This window comes from Grus americana, chromosome 1, assembly GCF_028858705.1.
Source record: "Grus americana isolate bGruAme1 chromosome 1, bGruAme1.mat, whole genome shotgun sequence".
Taxonomy (NCBI): Eukaryota; Metazoa; Chordata; class Aves; order Gruiformes; family Gruidae; genus Grus; species Grus americana.
In genome coordinates this window covers 100,055-122,529 of record NC_072852.1, presented here as the reverse complement: position 1 = coordinate 122,529, position 22,475 = coordinate 100,055, and the positions used below count along the sequence as shown (strand labels likewise).

Here is a 22,475-nt window from a genome sequence, read left to right as displayed (position 1 = left end):
CTCCATCACCTTGCTGACTGAGTATAAAGCAAAGCAGCAGGTATCTAATCCTGCACTCTTCTCACCACCTGATGGCAATTGTACCTGCAGCTGTTGACAGTGGCAGAGTAAAAGGATAGACTCTACTTGTCTCCCACTTAACAAAGAGAACTCAGCTTCCTCCAGTCAGTCTGCCATATCCCCATCAGGGCAGTGGGAATGGATAAGGTTGGTTTGAAAGGCATTCCATAATGACAGCTAAGCCTTTGGGATTGTACTTCTTGAGACTTGCCTCAGTTTAGTTTATGGTTTTGCTGAAGAACTAACTCAGAAGAGGCAGAAAATAGCATGCATGCAGACTGAGTGGATAAAGGACAACAAGATTTCCACACAGCTGGAAATACAATCTGATAAGAACACAGTACAAGCAGTATTTCGAAGCTATTTTTGTCTTTCATCATTAATCCAGTTAATAATAACCTTCCAAAGAGGATTGTTAAAAAAGGCCGTAACAGCTTAGCTGTTTTAAGGCCAGTCCTTGACCTATTTTAGTTTTAGCTTATTTCAGCTGCTTAATCATTACCTGCTTCGCATTTTCTGTGTCCATCACAGCTTCCTGCTGAGGCTCCTGGAGAACAAGTTGCAAGTGTGGTATTTCTGAAACATCCAAACAGAGATAATTTCTGTGAAAATTAAAACTCTGATTTAGAAAGTAATAAGATATTCTTCCAGGAGCTTTAGAGAACAGAGCACATGGCTGTTAGTAACACTTACGTAGTGGAGATATATAACACTATCATTGGATAATGCATTTTGCTTTTTTTAGAGGCAAACAACCAAAACAGCATGCTCTTTGAAGCACCTTTTGGAAAAGAACGATTGTTGTTATACAGGCTAAAATTAAAGGAGAGTTGATAGAGTTTTGAGTTTTAAGAAACATTTTTATAAAGGAGAGGAAAGAAAGAACTATTGCAGCAAAATGTTTCAAATTTCATTTGGATAAAAGTGACATGAGAAATCGTTAAAATTAGAGAGGAATAAAACACTCAAGGGCCAGGGTCCAAGTCAAGATTGGTATAAGAACTCAGCTGCTGTTTGACTCTGGATATTTTTACACTTGCAGTTCCGTAAACTGGCACATAAACACCATTCATCATAGGTACGTCAACGTATATGATGAAATGACTGGCTTGGTACATGAGGGGAGAGCAGTGGATATCATCAAGGCCTTCAGTAAGGCTTTCGGCACTATCTCTCATAAGAGCCTCATAGAGAAGCTGTTGATGTATGGCCTGGATGAGCAGACAGTGAGGTGGATTGAAAACTGGCTGAAGGGCCAGCCAAGAGGGTGGTGATCAGTGGCATGAAGTCTAGTTGGAGGCCTGTAACTTAGCAGCGTACCCCAGGGGTCAATACTGGGTCCGATCCTGTTCAACATCTTCATTAATGATCTGGATGATGGGGCAGATTGCACCCTCAGCAAGCTCGCAGATGACTCAAAACTGGGAGGAGTTACTGATACACCAGAGGGTTGTGCTGCCATGCAGAAGGACCCGGACAGGCTGGAGAAACGGGCTGACAGGAATCTCATAAAGTTCAACAAGGAGAAGCGCAAAGTCCTGCACCTGGGGAGGAACAACCCCATAGCGTCAGTTTAAGCTGGACACCACCCAGCTGGAAAGCACCTTTGCAGAAAAGGCCTTGGCTGACACCAAGCTGACTGGGAGCCAGCAATGTGCCCTTGCCACAAAGAAGGCTAATGGTATCCTGGGCTGCATTAGGCAAAGCATTCCTTCACCTCTACTCAGCACTGGTGAGGCCACACCTGGAGTACTGTGTCCAGCTCTGGGCTCCTGAGTACAGGAGAGGCACAGACATACTGGAGAGAGTCCAATGAAGAGCCATAAAGATGATGAATGGACACGAGCATCTCTCCTGTGAGGAAGGGCTAAGAGGGCTGGAACTCTTTAGCCTAGCAAGGAGAAGGTTCAGCAAGGGATCTCATCAATGAGTATAAATAACTGAAGGAAGAGTGTAAAGAAGATGGAGCCAGGCTCTTTCTAGTGGTGCCCAGTGACAGCTCCCTCTGAACATCAGGAAACACTTTTTACACTGTGAGGGTGACGGAACATGGGCACAGGTTGCCCAAGGAGGTTGTAAAGTCTCCCTCCTTGGAGATGTTGAAAAGCCATTGGACATGGTCCTGGGCAACTGGCTTTTGGTGGTCCTGCTTTAACACGAGGTTGGACAGGATTACCTCCAGAGGTCCCTTCCAATCTCCACCATTCTATGATACTCAAGACATACCAAGGCATTTTGATACGCCAAAGCAGAAGATAGGCAAAAAAGTGTCCTATACTACATCTAGGGAAAAAAAAATTAACATTTGAAAGTAATAATTATGGCTATTTAGCTATCCTGATTAATTACTACAGGAAGAAAACTTCCATTTACATTTGATACCAACAGACACCATCTCAGTCTTCTCACTGCCTGGGAAGACAGAGAATGTGATCATTTCCACGCTGGCTACTTGCCAGTAAATGTCTGTCTTTAAACTATTTGAGGAAGTCTCTGTATCACAGATCCTGAATCTTCTGGGGGACCTTAATCTCCCTGACATCTGCTGGAAGGGTAACACATCAGAACGCAAGCAATCAATGAGTTTTCTGGAGAGCATCAGAGATAAATTCTTGATACGGGTGCTGGATGGGCCAACCAAGAGTGACACACAGCTGGATTTGCTGTTCATAAGCAGGGAATAACTGGCTGGATATGTGATAATCAGTGAAGCCTTGGCTGTTGTGACCATGAAATAGAGGAGTTCAAGATCCTGAGGAGAGTGAGGAAGGAGAGTAACAGAGGTACAGATCCTATATTTCAGGAGACCAGACTTCACCTTATTTGGGGAACTGGTAGGTGGGATCCCATGGCAGACAGCTCTGAAGGGCAAAGGAGCTCAGGAAGCCTGGCAGGTTTGTAAAGAAAGCACCCACCAAGCACAAGGACAGTCAATCTCAACACTCAGGAAAACAAGCCAACATATCAGGAGACTGGCTTGGGTAAACAAGGAACTCATGACAGAGCTCTGAGGCAAAGAAGTATTATACAGGAGATGAAAACAGGGACAGGCTGCAAAGCAGGTATTGAGGAACACTTAAGGACAGTGTTAGAAAAGCAAAAAATTACTGGAGTTCAGACTTGCAAGGGATGTCAAGGGCAACAAGAATAGCTTCTACCTCTACATTAGTAGTAAAAGGCTGTACAAAGAATATGTGGGACTGTTGCTGAATGAGGTTCATGATTTAGTGACAGTGCACACAGGTAATGCTAAGATACTCTGTACCTTCTTTGTCTCTGTCTTCACCAACAAAGTTTTCCAAGCCTCTGTCCTGAGGATTGAGTCGGGTACTACTTGTGAGAAATCAAACGATATAAATCTATGAGAACGGACGGGTTGTCTTGTATTCAAGGGTCCTTCCTGAGAGAGCTGGCCAGCAATCCTTGCAAGGACAGTATCATCGCTGAAAGGTTATGGAAATTGAGGGAAGTCCACTATGACTGGAGAAAGACAAATGGCATATCCATCTTCAAAAAAAGGCCAAAAAGATAATATGGTAAACTACAAGCCAGTATGCCTCACTTCAGTCCCTCCAGAAATCACAAAGTGAGACCTCTTGGAGCACATTAGCAGGCACATGGAAGAGACGGCAGTGACTGAGAAACAGTCAGCATGGATTTTTAAGGTTAGATCACATTTGGACTACATGATTGCCTTTTATGCATTTGTGGATGAGGACAGAGCAGTGGATAGCATTTACATTGAGTTTAACAAGGCTTTTGCCAGTGTCTCACACAATATTTTTGTATTGAAAATAAGAAGTGATGGCCCGGACTGAAGGGCAACTCAATGCATAAAAACCTGGTTGGATGATCAGGCTCAGAGAATAGTGGTGAATGTCATACTCTATCTGGAGGCTAGTAACAAGTGGAACATCACAGAGGTCTACCTGTGACCTCTCCTGTTTAACAACTTTGTGACCTGGAGGTAGCAGAGTTCACATTCAAGTCTGGAGAACACAACACACTGCGGGGGAAAGAGCTGATACCCTCACAGGCAGGGCTGCCATTTACAGTAACCCGGGCAGGCTAGAAGAATGGGCCAACAGGAATCTCATCACATTCAACAAGCACAAATGTAATGTCCCGTCCCTGGGAATGCAGGTGTCGGACCAGCTCTGCCAGAAAGGATGAAGAGGATCTGCTAGACATTAGGCTACAAATCAGCCAGCAAGTGTGCCTGGCAGCAAGCAAGGTCAACAGCATTCTGGACTGTATGAACAGCAGTCTAGCCAGCAGATTGATCAAAGATATTATCCTCTTCTACTGGGCACTCATTAGACTGCATTTCAAGAACTGCATTCAGTTTTGGACCCCAAATATAGGAAAAACATTGATAAACTGAAGCAAGTTTGGCAGAAGACCACCAAGATGGTCACGGGGCTGGAGCACTTTCCCTGCGAGAAGATGCTGAGGGAACAAGGTTTTTTTACACTGGAGTCTAGAAGGCTTTGGGGAGACCTAAAAGAAGCTTTCCAACACCTATGAAGAGATTATTGAGAAGACAGAGCTAGGCTTTTTACAGTAGTGCAAGGAAGGAGGATGAAAGACAACACACACAGACTGAAACAAAATAGGTTACAACTGGATGTAATGAAGATTTTTTTTTTGCCATAAGGACAGTCAAATACAGGACAACCAGGTGATCAGGCCCAGCCAGCATGGGTTCATGAAAGACAGGTCCTGCTTGACTAACCTGATCTCCTTCTATGACAAGGTGACCCACTTAGTGGATGAGGGAAAGGCTGTGGATGTTGTCTGCCTGGACTTTAGTAAAGCCTTTGATACCGTTTCCCACAGCATTCTCCTGGAGAAACTGGCTGCTCATGGCTGGGATGGGCATACTCTTCACTGGGTAAAAAACTGGCTGGATGGCCGGGCCCAAAGAGTTGTGGGGAATGGAGTTAAATCCAGTTGGCGGACGGTCACAAGTGGTGTTCCCCAGGGCTCAGTATTAGGACCAGTTCTCTTTAATATATTTAACCATTATCTGGACAAGGGGATCAAGTGCACCCACCCTCAATAAGTTTGCAGACAAGACCAAGTTGGGCGGGAGTGTTGATCTGCTCGAGGGTAGGAAGGCTCTACAGAGGGATCTGGACAGGCTGGATCGATGGGCCGAGGCCAACTACTGTATGAGGTTCAACAAGGCTCAGTGCTGGGTCCTGCACTTGGGCCACAACAACCCCATGCAACGCTACGGGCTTGGGGAAGAGTGGCTGGAAAGCTGCCCGGCGGAAAAGGACCTGGGGGTATTGGTCGACAGCCGGCTGACTTTTGGCCAAGGCGGCCAACAGCATCCCGGCTTGTATCAGAAATATTGTGGCCAGCAGGACTAGGGCAGCGATCGTCCCCCTGGACTTGGCACTGGTGAGGCTGCACCTTGAGTACTGTGCTCGGTTTTGGGCTCCTTGTTACCAGAAAGACATTGAGGTGCTGGAGCATGTCCAGAGAAGGGCAACAAAGCTGGTGAAGGGTCTAGAGAATAAGTCTGATGAGGAGCGGCTGAGGGAACTGGGGTTGTTTAGCCTGGAGAAAAGGAGGCTGAGGGGAGACCTGAAAGGAGGTCATAGCAAGGTGGGTGTTGGTATCTTCTCCCAAGTAACAAGTGATGGGACGAGAGGAAATGGCCTCAAGTTGTGCCGGGGAGGTTTAGATTGGATATTAGGGAAAATTTCTTCACTGAAAGGGTTAGCAAGCATTGGAACAGGCTGCCCATGCAAGTGGTTGAGTTGCCATCCCTGGAGGTATTTAAAAGACGCGCAGATGCGCTGCTTAAGGACATGGCTTAGTGGTAGACTTGGCAGTGCTAGGTTAGCGGTTGGACTTGATGACCTTACAGGTCTTTTCCAACCTAAACAATTCTACGATTCTATGTTTGCTTTCCCTGAAATTGGCTGAACTTCATAGGCTTTTCCTGAAGATGATGGAATCATGGAACCATTTAGGTTCAAAAAGACCCTTAAAATCATCAAGTCAACTATTAACCTAACTCTTGTCTATTTTCTTAGTGTAGAAGGGAAAGTAGAAAAAGGTAAACTGAACATTCTTATGTAGCATGAGGAGAGACATTCAATCCCTCAAAGAGCTGCTTCAAGAAAAGTTTATGGAATCCATATGACTAGTAAAGAGAGCAACAGATATACTGGTATAATGTACCACTAAGCCCATGAAAATTAAAAGACTATACAAAGATTTCAAATTGTTTACAATTTAGACAATGATAGTTAAGTAGTTTAGTAGTATTTGTTGAGGTCCCCTTGAAAATCATCAGAAATTGCAAAATATCAGGTAACTATAGGTAAATCCTTATTTCATTCTACTCAAGTTAGGACTGGAGTATTGTGGGCAGTTTTAGGGTTAGGCTTACACTTCAAAGAAGATTGACAAATTAGAAAGTCATCAGGAGACAGAGAGGAGAAGCAAAGTATTTAGAACCTACAGAGGGAGGAGGTTTGAAAGATGATGATTTTTTACATGTTTCCATTTAATCTTTTGGTGTTTTGGGTTTGTTTTTGGTTTTGTTTGTTTTTTTAAGAAATGACATCTCCCAGTGTTTAAAATGTTAAAAAATGTTAGTAATCAAGTGTTCAACACATCCACTGGAGACAAAATTACAACAAAAAAAATCTTGTTTTGAAGTAAACATGCATTGGGAAAGACCATGCATGACAATGACAGTAACATGACAGTGAAGCTTTAAAAGTCACTGCATTTTTCAAGTGGAATTCCTCAGTGGAGGAAGGACCTGCTTTTTAAGGAAGCTGATAAAAGCATTCCAGGTACATTTTGGATATACTCAATCTTAACTCAGGGCATGCTATCTGATTAAGAGTTGGACTTCTGTCAGGCCTTAGATATAGTTCCCCCCAACATTCTTGCCACTAAATTGCAGAGATAAGGGTTTGATGGATGGACTGGTAGACAGATAAGGAACTGGCTGGATGGCTGTGTGCAAAGAGTTATAGTCAATGTCCAAGTGGAAACCAGTAATGAGTGGTGTCCTTCAAGGGTCCATACTGGGACCAATACTATTTACTATCTTCGTTCATGACGTAGACAGCGTGATTGAGTGCACCCTCAGCAAGCCTGCAGATGACACCAAGCTAAACAGTGCAGTTGATTTGTTAGAGGGATGGAACGCCATCCAGAGAGACACTGACAAGCTTGAGGAGTGGGCCCGTGCGGACCTCATGAAGTTCAACAAGGCCAAGTGCAAGGTCCTGCATCTGGGTTGGGGCAATGCCCAGCATCAATGCAGACTAGGAGGTAAATGGACTGAGAACAGGCCTGCAGAGAAGGACTTGGGGATACTGGTAAACAAAAAATTAGACAGGAGCTGGCAATGTGCACTTGCAGCCCAGAAAGCCAATCATATCCTGGGCTGCATGGAAAGAAGTGTGAGCAGCAAGTCAAGGGAGGTGATTCTCCCCCTCTACTCTGCTCTCGTGAGACCCCACCTGGAGTACTGCGTCCATTTCTGGGGCCCCCCAGTACAAGAGAGACATGGATCTGTTAGAGTGAGTCCAGAGGAGAGCCACAAAGATGATCCAAGGGCTGGAGCACCTCTCCTGTGAGGAAAGGCTGAGAGAGTTGGGGTTGTTCAGCCTGGAGAAGAGAAGGCTCCAGGGAGGCCTTATAGCAGCCTTTCAAGAGGGCTTCTTCTCTTTTGGTTGCCCAGAGTTGTCGTCAGCTGCCCCATCATTGGACATGTCCAAGATCAGGCTGGATGGGTCTTTGAGCAACCTGATCTAGTGAAGGATGTCGCTGCCTAGGGCAGGGGGGTTGAACTACATGATCTTTAAAAGTCCCTTCCAAGACAAACCATTGTATGATTCTAAACGATGTCTTGAAGTCCATTGAAGACCTACATTTCTGAGTTCATGGAATAAAAAGAGAGAAGGGAGGTGTTCTAGGATTGCAGGTATCTGGTTTATTGCTGATTACTCCCCTACCAGGATTCTTACAAAGAGGGTGTATCTCTGAATGACAGGAGGCAAAAGGAATCTATTTCTGCAAAAATGAAGACAGCCTATTGCCATAGTGCATCATACCCTAAAGTAAAAAACTGTGGGAACCCATTTTTTTAATACTGTAATTCTGATAGAGTGCTGATATTACTGCTACCAGTCTACATGCCTAGAGACTCAAAATCAAATTAATTGTCTGTCTTTTTTTAATGTGGCATATGTATGGGCTCTTTACTGTTTCAGCAAAAGCCATCAAATATACACCCCCCCTCCCGAAGCACCACCTGCAGATTGCCAGCATTTTATATCAGGGAGGAGCTACTACTTCAGTTATATCTTATCTTGTACAATCTAAAAATGTGCAAGTACATAGTGTCTTGGAATACAAAATTTATTCTACCATCTTTAGGCTTAACTGACATTAATGGAACACAAAACCCAATAAACCAAAACTATTCATTGCACTTAATGTGCCCTATCACAATGAAGCTTACCTCAGCGCCCTTTTATGGAAAAGCCTGCAATCACATAATATTACCGTCCCTGCCTTCATCCTAACTATTTCACATCTTCTCCATTTTATTTGCACCCATCATCATAGATGATACATGCAGGAACATGAAGCATGTGAACCATACAGGTAACAAGTTCTACCCACTCTGTGTCATGGCCAAAACACTAACCATCGCTTCATATCACTAGACAACACCATGCAGGCAGGCCTATGATGCACAGCCCAGTCTTTTTAATAATTGTAGTTGGTTTACTTATTTTTTTCTGTCAGTCTGTTCACTGTCTGAGATTCAGATAGCTCCTCTTCCCTTTAGAATTAAATTCTACTTTAACCATTGGAAAGAATTATATAGTATTTTTTAAGATCTTGGTAATGAAAGCATAATGAACCAGTAACCATGGACATGTTTATTATCTAAAAATAGGCAAGAATAATTCTTAAAATATTTAATTAAAATAGGTAAGATAATCTCACATCACCTTCAGTCTTCTGTCTTTCCAAGTTCTCTGTGGGTAGGAGTGAAGTCCCATTCCAATCTTCCTGGACTATAATTTCTCCCTGTGAAGTTGTTTCATCCTGTTTAAGCATAGGACAGAGGGCAGAAAGATAAATTTCAATACAGTTTATACGTACACATTAGTCTTTGATCTTGCAGTTAACCTTTCAAAAAAAATCAATTGGCAACTTTTAAGTTACTCAATTTGACTCCTATTTCTTCCCAGGCTTCCATAGACATAACATGTCTGCCCATCAGCTGAGAGAACCCATAAGAGCCTTTCTCAAGCAATACATCATAAAAAAAGAACTAGAAATATTTCATTCAGTTTCAGCTCCTGAACATATGAGAAAATTTCAGGAGAGACATATGAAAAGATCATACCTGTTTCTTATATTCGGAGACCTGCACTACTGACTGGGATTTCAGCTCATTCTGACAGCTGACAAATTCTTCAGATTTCTGTACAAGTTCATCTAATGGAGGGGAAAAAAGGGAGTTAAGGTGTGTTCTTGCCTTCTTTTCTGAAATATATCCAGTTCACGCATATGCATAATAGTATATGAGATCCCTTATCTCTCAGTCATTGCCTCTGATTTGGGCTGTAAAGGAGCTGGAAGGAAATCACTTTGAAGTAATAGCTTGAGGCAGGATCAATGTTGTTAGTTCTAATACAAGCCTACATACAAAATGGTACAGTTTGCTTTCCTTGGTTGTTTAACTTATAATTTCAGTAGAAATTCAGACTGTCAAGAATGTGGCGCATCTAAAAAGAACTTACATAAGTTGATGGAAAAAATCCAACAAGTTATTAAAATTAACTAAAAAAATATATCTGGCTCAAGAAATCTATAAGCCTCAAAACATTATAGGCTGGGACAGTAAAGGAAAGCACCATATATGCTGCCATACTCTTATGCTCCTCCTCTTGCAACTGGCTTTGGTCACTGCCAAAGACAGAAAGGTGGGATTGAACCAGAGAGACCTTTAGTTTGATACAGTACAACCACTCCTACGTTCCTATGCAATTAGGAATTGTTATACCAAGAATTTCTTATGAGCTATTTTAAAAACAAAGCCAAATAGAAGGCAACCGAATAACCCTTAGGCTCTTGACAACCTGCTTCACCACCTGCTGTGCTTGCTTACCCTGTAGTTTCCGTATTGTAGCACTGTTTTCAGCAGACAATACCAACAGCCGGTCAACATCCTGTTTCAGCTGATCATTTTCAGCTACAAGGACAGCATGGCTAGATTTCAGCTCTTGCTCAGCCACCTTAAGACAACTGATCTGCAGGTTTTTCTCTTCCACCTTCAGCCTTTGTTCCTGCTCCAGGTCTTTATACTTCATCTCTAATTCAGCTTGTGCTCTTCTTGCTTCTTCCAGCTGTTCTGAGAGACACTGCACCTCCTCCTGCAAGCGATGGGAGGACAGCTTCCTCTCAGCTAGTTCCAGCTCCATCTTCTCTCTGAGATCCTGAGACTCTCGTCTCTCTGCATCTAACACATCCCTCAGGGACCGTAGATCCACTTCCATCTTCTGGCACTGGTCTAGGAGTGTCTGTAAAAGGATATGGAAATCAATTTAACTCTCAACTAGTTGAATACATTGCCAAAGTACTTGAATTATATTTTTAAATTGCCATTAAATCCTTTCGAATATCTAAGTAGCAGAAAGGAGGAAACAAACATGGCAGAAATCTCAATTTGTTAGAAAAATTGCCCTAGTATTTGCAAATTGCAAGAAAGCAATACTGGGAGAAACAAAACCTCTCAATTTTGGTAAAGAAAAGAGCAGGGGAATATAGAGGAAAGAAACAATAGAACAGTGGCCATGAATCCTCTTTTAAAGGAAAGAGAGAGCTTCCCAAAAAGCGAAGGAAGGACTACAACAAAAGAAGAGGAACTCAACTATTACAGAGTACAACTGAAAAAAACCCAAAACAAAAGTGCCTATGCGAAAGGGGGTCAAAACTGCTGAAACAGAAAACAGAAGGTAACAGAGTGCTCCACAGTGCCCACTGCTTCAAGAAAGATCCCAGAAAGCTGGTTGACACTGACCAGGGATTTAAGACAACCAAGGAACAGAAACAGACCCTACTTGCCAGATTTCCTTTTGTCAAACTTCCTCCTCCTGGACCTGTGATGATCAGCATAGCTAGTTTCAGGAGGAGGCTGATAAGGAGCAACCTTTACTTTATGAGTAGGAAGAGAAGCTTCAGCCACATGGCCTCAAGCTTTTAAGTGTACCAAGGTCTCCCTCTGACCATATAATGTGCACGAGGGGAGTCAAAGACACAGAGAAGGAGTCGGGGAACCCCAACAACCATGCCATGAAGATATCCATGCTGCCACTCCATGAAACACTCTGGTAAGAAATGTTATCAGTAGCAAGTAAAAGTCAGCTCACTGAGGTTCTTCACCTCTTCGTAGTGGTAAGAGGTCCCACCACTGTGCCTGGCTGGGACACACAGGAAAAGAAAATATAGTAGTTCACAAGTGTGTAAAAGTTATCAAAGCGAGGTTCAGCACTAGATTGGCTGGAAATTGTGCATCCTACTAACATCCCTTCTGAAGGGATGGAGAATTATTTTCAGAAGTTCAGTCCAGGATACGGTTGGCTTTCTGGGCTGTTGACAAAGTTTCTGAGCTGCTGACAAAGGCCCCATTCACCACTTACACATGAGAGTAAGGCAATAAGCAAAGCATGAAAAGGTACCTGTTTTTGTTGTTCAGCAGTACGTAATTCCTGCTCCAGCAATTCTACCACCTGAGTCCGTCCTAGCAGAGCTGCGTTCTGCTCCTCTAGCTTTCTATGAAGTGTACGCAGGTTCTGTGAGAGATACAGTGCTATACCAGTATCTGGGAGGCTAACATAAGGCGGCTAGATTTCCTAGTTTGATCAACACACCTAGTTTTCATAACACAGTTACTTTAATAGCCTGAATAACTTCATTTTTGTTGACACTTATTCTGGAACTCTGGTGCAATAGGAAGATCTCACCATTGTTTCACAAATAGGGACCTGGAGCACAATAATTTAAGACTTTCTATTTAACTGATAGCAAATCAGCAGATTGAAGCTGAGACCCTGAAAGTCCAAACTAGCATCCCAAAAAACCCAAACAATCAAATCATATCTCTTCTCACCCCTTCTGAGTTACTTTGATGAGAACTGCTCTCTCAGGATGTCTTCAGACCAGTAAAACTTCTTTTCCTTTCTCGTCCCATAATAAGATTATTATATCAAATATACCTGCTGCATCTCTACTTCGAGATCTGACTGGGCCACTGTCTGAGGCAATTCAGCTTGGTGCTGGTGAACCTGCTCTTCTAGGAGAGCTTCCTTCTCCTGAATCACCTCCTGCAGGGAGCTCAGCTGAAAACATAAGCCACAAAATGAACAAACAAACAAACAAACAAACAACAAGAAGGTTATGAGCTTGACAGACATGCAGGCTTCCTTTCAACATGCACCAGCATATTATGTGTGTGATGAGGTCTTCAGCTTAATAATCCTATACGTCACCTTGGTCAAATGGTATCTTTATCCTACTAATACGTACATATGAACTGATAATATTTCAGATCCCAGAAAGCAAAACCCATTGAATTTCATCTACAAATATGCAGAACAATAAACAATATGATTACTATACAAGTTCATAAAACTTCTGGGCTTTTATTTGTATAGGATGCCGCCCACTTCACAGATCAAAACCTAAACCTGCAATTCAGAGTATTAACAAAAATCTTTTCGTAAATAAATACAATGTAACATAACAGCTGTTACATTATGTGATAAAAAGCTCCTCTGCACATTCACAGTAGAACACAGAAAGGCAATGGCAGGTCTGGGAGCTGAAAGAATACTCTGCCCCAGCTATTCCAAAGCCCATCACAGAACAGCAACAGCAGGCAGGAAAGAACTCAAATTCTAACTCAGAGGAAGGAACACTCTGTCCAGGCCCTTCCAGGGGCTGTTCCTCGACTCCTCAGAGAGGCACCAGTCCCATTGTTCAAGTGTGAAACCCATTAAGATGACTTAACTGTGGAGCACCTTTTGCACCAAGGGTGGTTACTGTCTAGGGGTATAGGATATATTATGGGACACAGGTAAAGAGCATTTTGGGATTGCAAAAGACTTATACAATGTTTAGGGAAGGAACCAAAGGCAGGGAAAGGGATGGATTTAGGTGATTTGGGGAAGAACAAAAACAAAGAAAATAGAGTGTAAGGGAATTAAAAAAGGCCAGTTGTTTAAATAGTGGCCGCTCAATATGCTTGTCTGGCCATGCCCTGCACCTGATCAGCAGTCTGTCTTGTCTTCTTACTAAACACCATTTCCAACTACTTCATTGTAGGAGAGGGTCTCTATTTGGTGTGCATTTGTGTGTGTATGGGAGGTCTAAGTGCTAGTAACTGGATTCAGACTGTGGGGTCAGAGGGCCTGTGTGTACACGGTGCCAGAAACTGGATGGAACAAGTGCAAGTGTATGTATGATCACTAGCGAGTATCAAGCCAGGCTAACCAGCAAGTAGGTGAAGTAGCTTGGGAGCCAGGACAGAGCGGGATGGTGCCCAAGGGTGAGGCCACAGGCAGACCTGACTACTGGATGGACCGACCACAGGAGTTCTGGCCAGCTGCCAGAGACCATAAAGTCTTGGGGGTCTCCAAGGACGAGACCTGCTTTTGTGCACTTGTGAATTTCTAAGGGAGTTAGCTAATAGAGAGACAAGGGGGAGTCCTGGTCAACATGCATGTGCATGCCTGTGTGTCTCTAAGAGTGAGACCACAGGGAGGCTGGCTACCAGAGGGACCAGGAGAGTCCTGGTCAGGGTGCGCATGTGTCTCTCTAAGGATAAGACCAGAGGGGGTTGGCTACTGAAGGGTGCAGGGGAGCCCTAGTCAGGTGTGGTGGTGGGGTGCGTGCACACATGCACCAATGCGTGCATTTTTCTAAAAGCAAGACAGCGCAGGGGGGTTGGCTATTGGAGGGACCAGGGGAGTACCAGTCAGTTCTGTGCACATGTGTGTGTGAGCAATGGGTCCGAACCAGCAGCTGGAGTGGAGCTGTGGGCCCTGGGGCTTTGCATATCCACATGCCAGCAACTGGGGAGACTTGGATCCAGGGGCCAGTTACCAGGCAGACTGAACGTCTAAGCATAGCTATTAGTGAGATCCACAATGTATATCCGTATATATTCTTACTATTCTCTCATCTGAGCTGCCATAGAGGGGAACAGGGTGAGACTGTTGGTGCTGTTTGTGTTCATGTGAGTGCTGGGTGCTTCTGTGTTATCTATGTGGTTGGCCATCTATATATGTATACAGAAGTCACACACGCGTGCCAGCTGGGAACATATTCTCAGCCATGTGACTAGCTGGACTTGGAGGGGCATGGAGCTTTGGCAACCTTGCCTCTGTCAGGCTGCAGGATTTAGCCATATTCCCTAGCAGCAGCATGTCCTCAGGAACAACTGTCTCTTATATTATCCAGTGACAAGACACACGTGAATGGTTCACAGCTGCATCAGGAGAGGTTCAGACTTGACATTAGGAAACATATCTTTACCAAGAGGGTGGTCACACACTGGAACAGGATTCCTAGAGAGGTGGTCAATGCTCCAAACCCATCAATGTTTAAGAGGTATTTGGATGATGCCCTTAATAACATGCTTTAACTTTTGGTCAGCGCTGAAGTGGTCAGGCATTTGGACTAGATGATCACTGTAGGTTCCTTCCAGCTGAACTATTCCATTCTATCATGCTAGTGTAAGCGGTGGGGCAGGAAACACAGACTGACGAATAGAAAAATTTTCCTGTACCTGTGTTGCATACTTGATTTCGGCATCTTTCAGATTCACTTTGGCTAGAGCCAGCTGTTCCTTCAGATCCTGAACAGTCTCCTCTCGCTCCCTGAGCTGCTCTTTTAGTGCTTCGACTTTGTCTCTATGCTCTTCATTTGTATTTTGGTTATTCTGACATTGCAAGAGGAAAGAAGTGGGAAGAAAAGAAACAGAAGAAAGTAAACTGATCAGTATTACTGGTCAATCAAAAAAAAAAATGAAATTAGAATGCTACTGCACTCTTGACTCCTAACCAGATGCTTATTTCTACTACATTTCTTAATTTCTTAACTTTACATTTTGTTTCTTTAAATTAAGTTGTCCTACATTAAGTAACTATTTTCCCTATTTCTGTGTAGATATGCATAAGATGTATTTAATTGGGAAGTGTCAAATCACTTTGGAATGACTAATTATCCATAAATGCTTACCACATAAACTAAGGTAAATCATATTATTAAATATAATACACAATCTACGATATGACAACCTTAATCTGTGAGCCTTTTTAATTTCACAGATTTTGCTAATATCAGAAATGAAACATTTTTTAATTAGCAATAGAAAAATATTCTTCACATGACAAAGGGGCAGACATTAAACATTCTAGGCTACAGAAAATGCCCATAGAAGTCTCTTTAGACTAAAGGGATTTATAGCAATGAACCTGTCTGAAATAAGCAAAGGGAACATGCAAACATTCATCAGTTCTATTCCACTCTGAGGCACTAAAATCCTCTGTTTATGACCATGAAATTTAAACTCAGACAAAATTTCACATAAAACACGTGCTTAGGCTATGTCTACTCAGACATACTAGCACACTACACCTGCACTCTTTTTTGTCTCTCAAAGACCATCTGTATGGCAGGCAATCCTGTAATAACCACAGTTGTACACCTACTTAACACAGCGTCACATACTAGGTCCAGCATATCAACACTGTCACTGAAAAGCAGGAAAAACATCCTTCTACTGTTATCATCTCAACACTCCCAACTACTTCAAGCACTCAGTGCTGGGGATTTTTGACTGAATACATACAAAATGTATATCTTTCCTTTTTCTTGTTACAGGTATTGGATCAAAGATCACCAATAACATATGGAGTCTACAGAGTATTTATGTCCTTTAAACCCATTCTGAAAAATTTATGAAGGCATTTAGAAGGACAAGTGAGTGTAATAAAAATAATTAAGAACCTACTGTTCCTCAAACAATGCGTCACCTACAGAGAAGGTCTTTGGAAGCAGGTAGAACAGACAGACAAGGAAAGCTTTAATTGCACTTAAGCTTAGAAGTAGAACAAGGGGAAAAAAGAAACAACAGAAGTGCAGGAATCTTTAAGAAGCCAGGGATATACATATTTTATAAGACTGGGGCAAAGCAGTTGCTAGGGGGAAAAGATGGGTGGATTAGTTTGCTTACTTGGGATTAGCTCTCAGGATCATGCATAGCATTTGCCACTGTCCCGCAAAAGATACTTGTCTCTAAATTCAAGAGACATGGATTTGGCAGATGGACCACTCGGTGGATAAGAATTGGCTGGATGGTCTCAAAGAGTTGCGGTCAACAGCTCAATGTCCAAGCAGAGATCAGTGACAAGTGGCATTCCTCAGGGGTCGGTATTGTGATTGGCACTGTTGAACATCTTTCTCAGCGACATGGACAGTGAGATTGTGTACACCCTCAGCAAGTTTGCCGATGACAGCTGGCACGCTGGAGGGAAGGGATGCCATCCAGAGGGTGGGCCTGTGGGAACCACATGAAGTGCAAGGCCCTGCATGCAGGTCGGGGCAATCCCAAGCACAACTACAGGCTGGGTGGAGAATAGATTGAGAGCAGCCCTGAGGAGAAGGACTTTAGAGTGTTGGTTGACGAGAAGCTCAACATGAGCTCGCAATGCACACTTGCGGCACAGAAAGCCAACTGTATCCTGGGCTGCATCCAAAGAAGCATGACCAGCAGGTCAAGGGAGGGGATTCTCCCTCTCTACTCTGCTCTGGTGAGACCCCACCTGGAATATTGCAGCCAGCTCTGGGGTCCCCAGTACAAGACAGACGTGGAGCTGTTAAAGCAAGTCCAGAGGAGGGCCACGAAGGTGATCAGAGGGCTGGAGCACCTCTCCTATGAGGACAGGCTGAGAGAGTTGGGGTTGTTCAGCCTGGAGAAGAGAAGGCTCCGGGGAAAATTTATAGCAGCCTTCCAGTACCTAAAGGGGCCTACAAGAAGGCTAGATAGGGACTTCTTACAAGGGCAAGTAGTGACAGGACAAGGGATAATGGGTTTAAACTAAAAGAGGGTAGATTTAGATCAGATGTTAGGAAGAAATTCTTCCCTGTGGGGGTGGTGAGGCATTGGAACAGGTTGCCCAGAGAAGTTATGGATGCCCCATCCCTGGAAGTGTTTGAGGCCAGGCTGGATGGAGCTTTGGGCAACCTGGTCTAGCGGAGGGTGTCCCTGTCCATGGCAGGGGCATTGAAACTAGATGATCTCTAAGGACCATTAAGGACAGTAGCACAGCCACAAAGTGCCCAGAGCTCAAGCTTTCAGATATCATGTTTTTCCAAAATGTACAAACTCATATCTGACCATAATTTGTGTTTACCCACTTTAAAAGTTTGAGGAGCCTCAATTGTTCTGTGTACTAATTCCAACAACTTAATGGGAAGATGTAAGCTTATGTTTTGATTCTCCTGGAAATGAGACTCTCAGTTAAAAGCCCAGAAAGTAATAGTAACAATTAGGTATTTAAAATACAGCCTTCCCATGAAGACCCAATCATGGGGGGTGTGGGGGTGTGGGGTGGGGGTGTGGCAGGAGGAAAGCCCTTTGCTATATTTATCCCTCACGATTTCCAAAAGGAACCACTAATGTTCAATACCTCAGCACAACATGCAACCCTAATCTAAATTTTTCATCTTGAAATGACAGGTATCTGTCTAGGAAATATCACCATTACTCAAGAGAGCATCTACTCAGGGAAATAATTATAAATAAAGGAATCTGTAGCTTCTCAGTCATCTAACCTTACAAGAAAGTATCTAGAAAGTGCTTTCTGGGTCAAATACGTAATATTGAAGGTAATTGCCCTAACATCATTTCTCTTAAATGATTCTCTAACCCAAAACCAGTAAGGCTCTGCTCCACACCGTTTCCACTGGAGATTGTATCAAGACCTCATTCCTCTAATTAGAAGGGCATTTCTCTTAATCCATTCACCTGTCAGCACTGTCCTTTCACTTTAACAGTTCTCCCATTTTGTTGGTACTTACCCTCCTCATACAACTGTAGAAATAAATTATGTTTCCTCTCCAACTTTAGTTGACTAAATAGCCAAGCTATTTTGAGCGTCTAGTAAAAGTAGCTACTAACACAATGAGAAAATGGGAAGTCTTTTGCTGCTCTCAGAATTTATCTTTCCTAATTCCAAGTGAACAGAACCTGACAACACTCCACGAGGCCTTGCCACTCTTAGTACAATAGTTGGAAGGATAACTGCCTTACATAAAACACAAGTAGGCCTCTTTTTAAAAATCTACATCCCACTGATTAACTAGTGATAAGCTTTCTCTCTTTGCCACCTTCCAACTGATAAATTTGTATTTTGAAGCAAGAACACTCATTAGTCCATAACAGCAAGTCTACACAAAGTAATGTAACAGCACACAGGTCTACACATGCTACATATGAATAAGCTAAAAAAAGCCTCAGCAGCAGGACAGCAACACAAAGTGACATAGCTAAACAGCCTCCAGGGCCTTTGCTGTCCTCTGCAGCCAGGGGACTTTTTTCATGGCCTTACAGTATACAGTGGTAGGATACCACAAATGCTTGATCTTTCACTTGTTAAATTTTGCTTTATTTTTCTATTATGTCAATCCTCAAGATCATCTAATTCTTCCTGTATGAAAACCAAATGCTGCTTTGCATTGAGAGAGAGTCTCAAGATTGCATTGTAAAGTGAATTACAGTAGCACATTTCTATGATTTTATCTATCAAAAATATTAAGCACAAGTCATGGAACCAATCTTTACTCCGTTACTAGTCACCTCTCACCTGACAGCTCTCACACTCACCCTTTAATGTTTCCTATAATCTTTTAATCCTTTTTTTTTTTTTTTGAACATTTCAAATAACCCTTAACTTCTCTGGTTTAATGAGCATCATCTGATGTCCTGCAACTTCTATCCTGGACCTCTATCACATTTCCCTTGCCTACTATTACTAATTTTTAGAAGAAAACTATGTGGTCAGAAGAACAATTTTAGGTTTTCAAAAATTACCAGTTCCAATGGGAGTTTCTAGCTAGTAGCTAATAGCTTCTTTAATTTCTTGGTATAGGACACTTTCCCCTCATTTTTTACCTAGCTTTACAAAATTATGGCTTGTTAACCATAAAACTTTGTGGTGGCACAGGAAGCTACATCACTGGAAAAAATGTGGGGTTTTTTTTTGGTTTGGGTTTTTTGGTGTGTTTTCGTTTGGGGTTTTTTTTTTTTTTTTTTTACATTTAAGTAACTATCTTTCAATTGTAATGACCTTTTTACCTCCTTGTTCTTGTATTTCAGCCAACCTTTCCTCTCCTTTGCTGTACTCACATGACAGATAACATTTTGAACCTTACAGTTCAGATAGACACATGATTTCTGCAGGAAAGATCTTGGCTACAACAGATAACTGAAGACATGCAAAGTGAAACTGGCCCATACTCTTGGGGAGATCAAGTTGTGCACTCAAGGGCATCTGCAGTACAAGAAAGCTGGACAGACCGGCTTCCTACAGTAGAGACATCCTTGTTGGAACTATGAATGTCCTGCTAACAAGAGATAGGACATGCTAGCTCACTGGGACCTAAGACGTAGAGTGGCACCAGATCATCAGTAGAGGCTAATGTTTTTAAGTAGCCCTGTTCTCCCAACCTTGGGATACACTTGCTCTTCTGATAAGGTGTGTGCAGGCAATGGTGATCCTTTCTCTGTCAGCTCCTCAACGCGTTTGTTCAGAGAGGCCAGTTTGGCTTTGGCCTGAAGTTTAAGCTTCAGCAGCTTAGCATCTGCAGCCTCTCGCTCTTCCTGTAAAAGAAGGATACAAACTGACTGCACTTAAAATTCCAGTGCCATCACCCTGAAAGCATCACTTGGAAAAGTTGTGTAATTTGTCAGTCTACCATTCTTTGCCCAGACCTGCCTCCCCAGTAACAGTCCTAATTAAAACACATCCAAGAAACAAATTTGCTCTGAAACATTATACACAGCAAAATAGTTAGCTTCTGCTCTAGTACTTTCTCCTCAAGGGACTTCTCCTAGCAGTTAGTACAAACTCAGTGTGACTTCCTCTACTATATGCAGTCCCTCAACACTATCTCAGGTAACTGCACTTTCACTCATATCATGCCTCAGGGTATGCAATATGTATCTTTAGTTACATGCCATAAAACCACTGGACTGCTGTGTGACTGCGGCACAGTCTACTCTTTGTCTCAAATACTCTGAAATGGGAAAGGAAAAATCTCACATAAGAGATATCAGTATCTATTAGAGCCTCCAGGAATCTGCACGGGCCTTGAGGAGCTCTGAGACAAAATGCCACATAACTGGGATGTAACTTAGCTAGTCTAGAATGAATTACTCCTAAGCTATCCTACATCTCTTGGGTTAGGGTCTATTCTTTGGATTCCAATAATTCTCTGGAACCGATTCATTTAGTAGTGCAGGTGTCTCAAACGTTCAAAAGAAACCAGAGACTGGCTTGCATAGAAAGCTGAAGCAGCATTTTATCCTTGCTCCCAGGTCCCTGGTGAAAGAAGTGATACCTTGAGTACAGTTTCTTTTTGCTGGAGCAGGGCATCCTTTTCTCGGATCAAATCCTTCAGCTGCACAACTAGTTTTTCTGTTTCAGCTAGGCGCTCTAAAAGCTCCTCAGGTGACTCCTCCATGCTTTCTCTTTTTGGCTGCAAAGCTTCTACCTGAAACAGTGAAATGAGTGCTCTGGAGGTAAAAAGTTTAAACAGACTGCATCATAGCATCCAAATGATATCTTCAGCTCTACTTCTAAATGATGCACTCTGTTCTTTGCAAGCATTTCATGCAGCCTATAGAAGTATACACAATTAGGTGAAACCAGGAGGAAAGCTCAGCATACTGATGAACCAATACACAAAAAAAGAGCACCTTTGCCGAACACACCACCAGCAAATCTGATATGAGTGGCACTGAGAGACTCTACCACTCACACGCTATCCACTGTCTCAAGTACGAAAGGGCAACATAGAGATCAAGCCTTCCAGTGTCACCTGATCATGTGGGGCTTCCCTTTCTGCTATGCAGAATCATTGGTACTCTTAAAAGTCTTTCTTCACTCTAATTCTAGTTTGTTTTCTAGTATGACTGTGAGATGTGGAAACTAAGGAGATTATGGTCTGCCCCACAAAAGCGCTGACTTAAGAGGCCAGGAATATAGGAGAAGCAGAGTGGAATAGAGCACAGAGTGCAGTCTAGTGCTCAGCAATGAAAAAGCAGGAATCAGTTCTCACTGCAGCCAAATGATTCACACTCCCCAAACTAACTCTCAGTAAGATTTGCAAGTCTTTAGATAACACTGTACTTACAGCAATAGAGGATTCAGTAACTGCATCTCCATCATCACCTGACAGCTCTTGTAAAACAGTACTTGCTAACCCTGACAAACGGCTCAGCATCTTCAGCCTAAAACAAAAAGTCAGAATACAGTTACAGAGTCAAAACTGCTAGGAAGAATAAGCATCCCTTCATGCTGATCTCTAATAGAGGTGACCAGGCTTACAGGGAATACATCTCCTCTGCCAAGAGAGAAAAGCCAAAGTAAAACCTCAAGGAATATAGAAATAGTTATGCTAACAAAAGCAGCTAGACTCTCTGAGCATAAAAGCAGAGGATGTGCTGGTAAGACACATGAAGATACCTTCACTACTCTAACATGTATGATTGAAAAATACATTTTTATACCAGATTTCAAACAGATTTCTTAACAATGACATTACAGAACCATGATCTGTTCAGATCTTTGGCCTCTTCAAGGGACCTGCTTGGTAGAGTACCATGGGACAAAGCCCTGGAGGGAAGAGGGGCCCAAGACAGCTGGTTGGTATTCAAGGGTCACCTCCTCCAAGCTCAGGAGCAATGCATCCCAACAAAGAGGAAGTCAGGCAAAAACGCCCAGATGCCTGCATGGATGAACAAGGAGCTCCTGGACAAAGTCAAACATAAAAAAAGAAGCCTACAGAGGGTGGAAGCAAGGGCAGGTAGCCTGGGAGGAATACAGAGAAAATGTCTGAGCAGCCAGGAATCAGATTAGGAAAGCAAAAGCCCTGATAGAATTAAATCTGGCCAAGGACGTCAAGGACAACAAGAAAAGCTTCTACAGGTACATCAACGATAAAAGGAAGACAAGGGAAAATGTGGGCCCCCTCCAGAATGGAAGAGGAGACCTGGTTACCCAGGATATGGAGAAGGCTGAGGTACTCAACAAATTTTTTTGCCTCAGTCTTCACCGGCAAGTGCTCTA

At 43.0% G+C, this 22,475-nt stretch overlaps 1 protein-coding gene across 11 annotated transcripts in view; it reads right to left on the bottom strand.

The window, feature by feature from the left end:
* Positions 1–22,475, bottom strand: part of GOLGB1 (golgin B1) — a 58,088-nt gene that overhangs the window by 27,360 nt on the left and 8,253 nt on the right. For 9 of the 11 annotated variants that reach the window (XM_054811509.1, XM_054811490.1, XM_054811482.1 and 6 more), the window contains 10 exons: positions 21,541–21,637; positions 20,746–20,898; positions 19,853–20,005; positions 14,909–15,061; positions 12,336–12,458; positions 11,799–11,912; positions 10,229–10,640; positions 9,464–9,555; positions 9,063–9,159; positions 563–636 (listed from right to left, as the gene is read on the bottom strand). In XM_054811509.1, the coding sequence (XP_054667484.1) occupies positions 563–636; positions 9,063–9,159; positions 9,464–9,555; positions 10,229–10,640; positions 11,799–11,912; positions 12,336–12,458; positions 14,909–15,061; positions 19,853–20,005; positions 20,746–20,898; positions 21,541–21,630 (1,461 nt within the window). In that variant the 5' untranslated portion in view covers positions 21,631–21,637. Of the gene's footprint in view, positions 1–562; positions 637–3,325; positions 3,430–9,062; positions 9,160–9,463; positions 9,556–10,228; positions 10,641–11,798; positions 11,913–12,229; positions 12,459–14,908; positions 15,062–19,852; positions 20,006–20,745; positions 20,899–21,540; positions 21,638–22,475 lie in introns of those variants that run through there. The other 2 variants (XM_054811499.1, XM_054811515.1) reach the window with 2 other exon arrangements.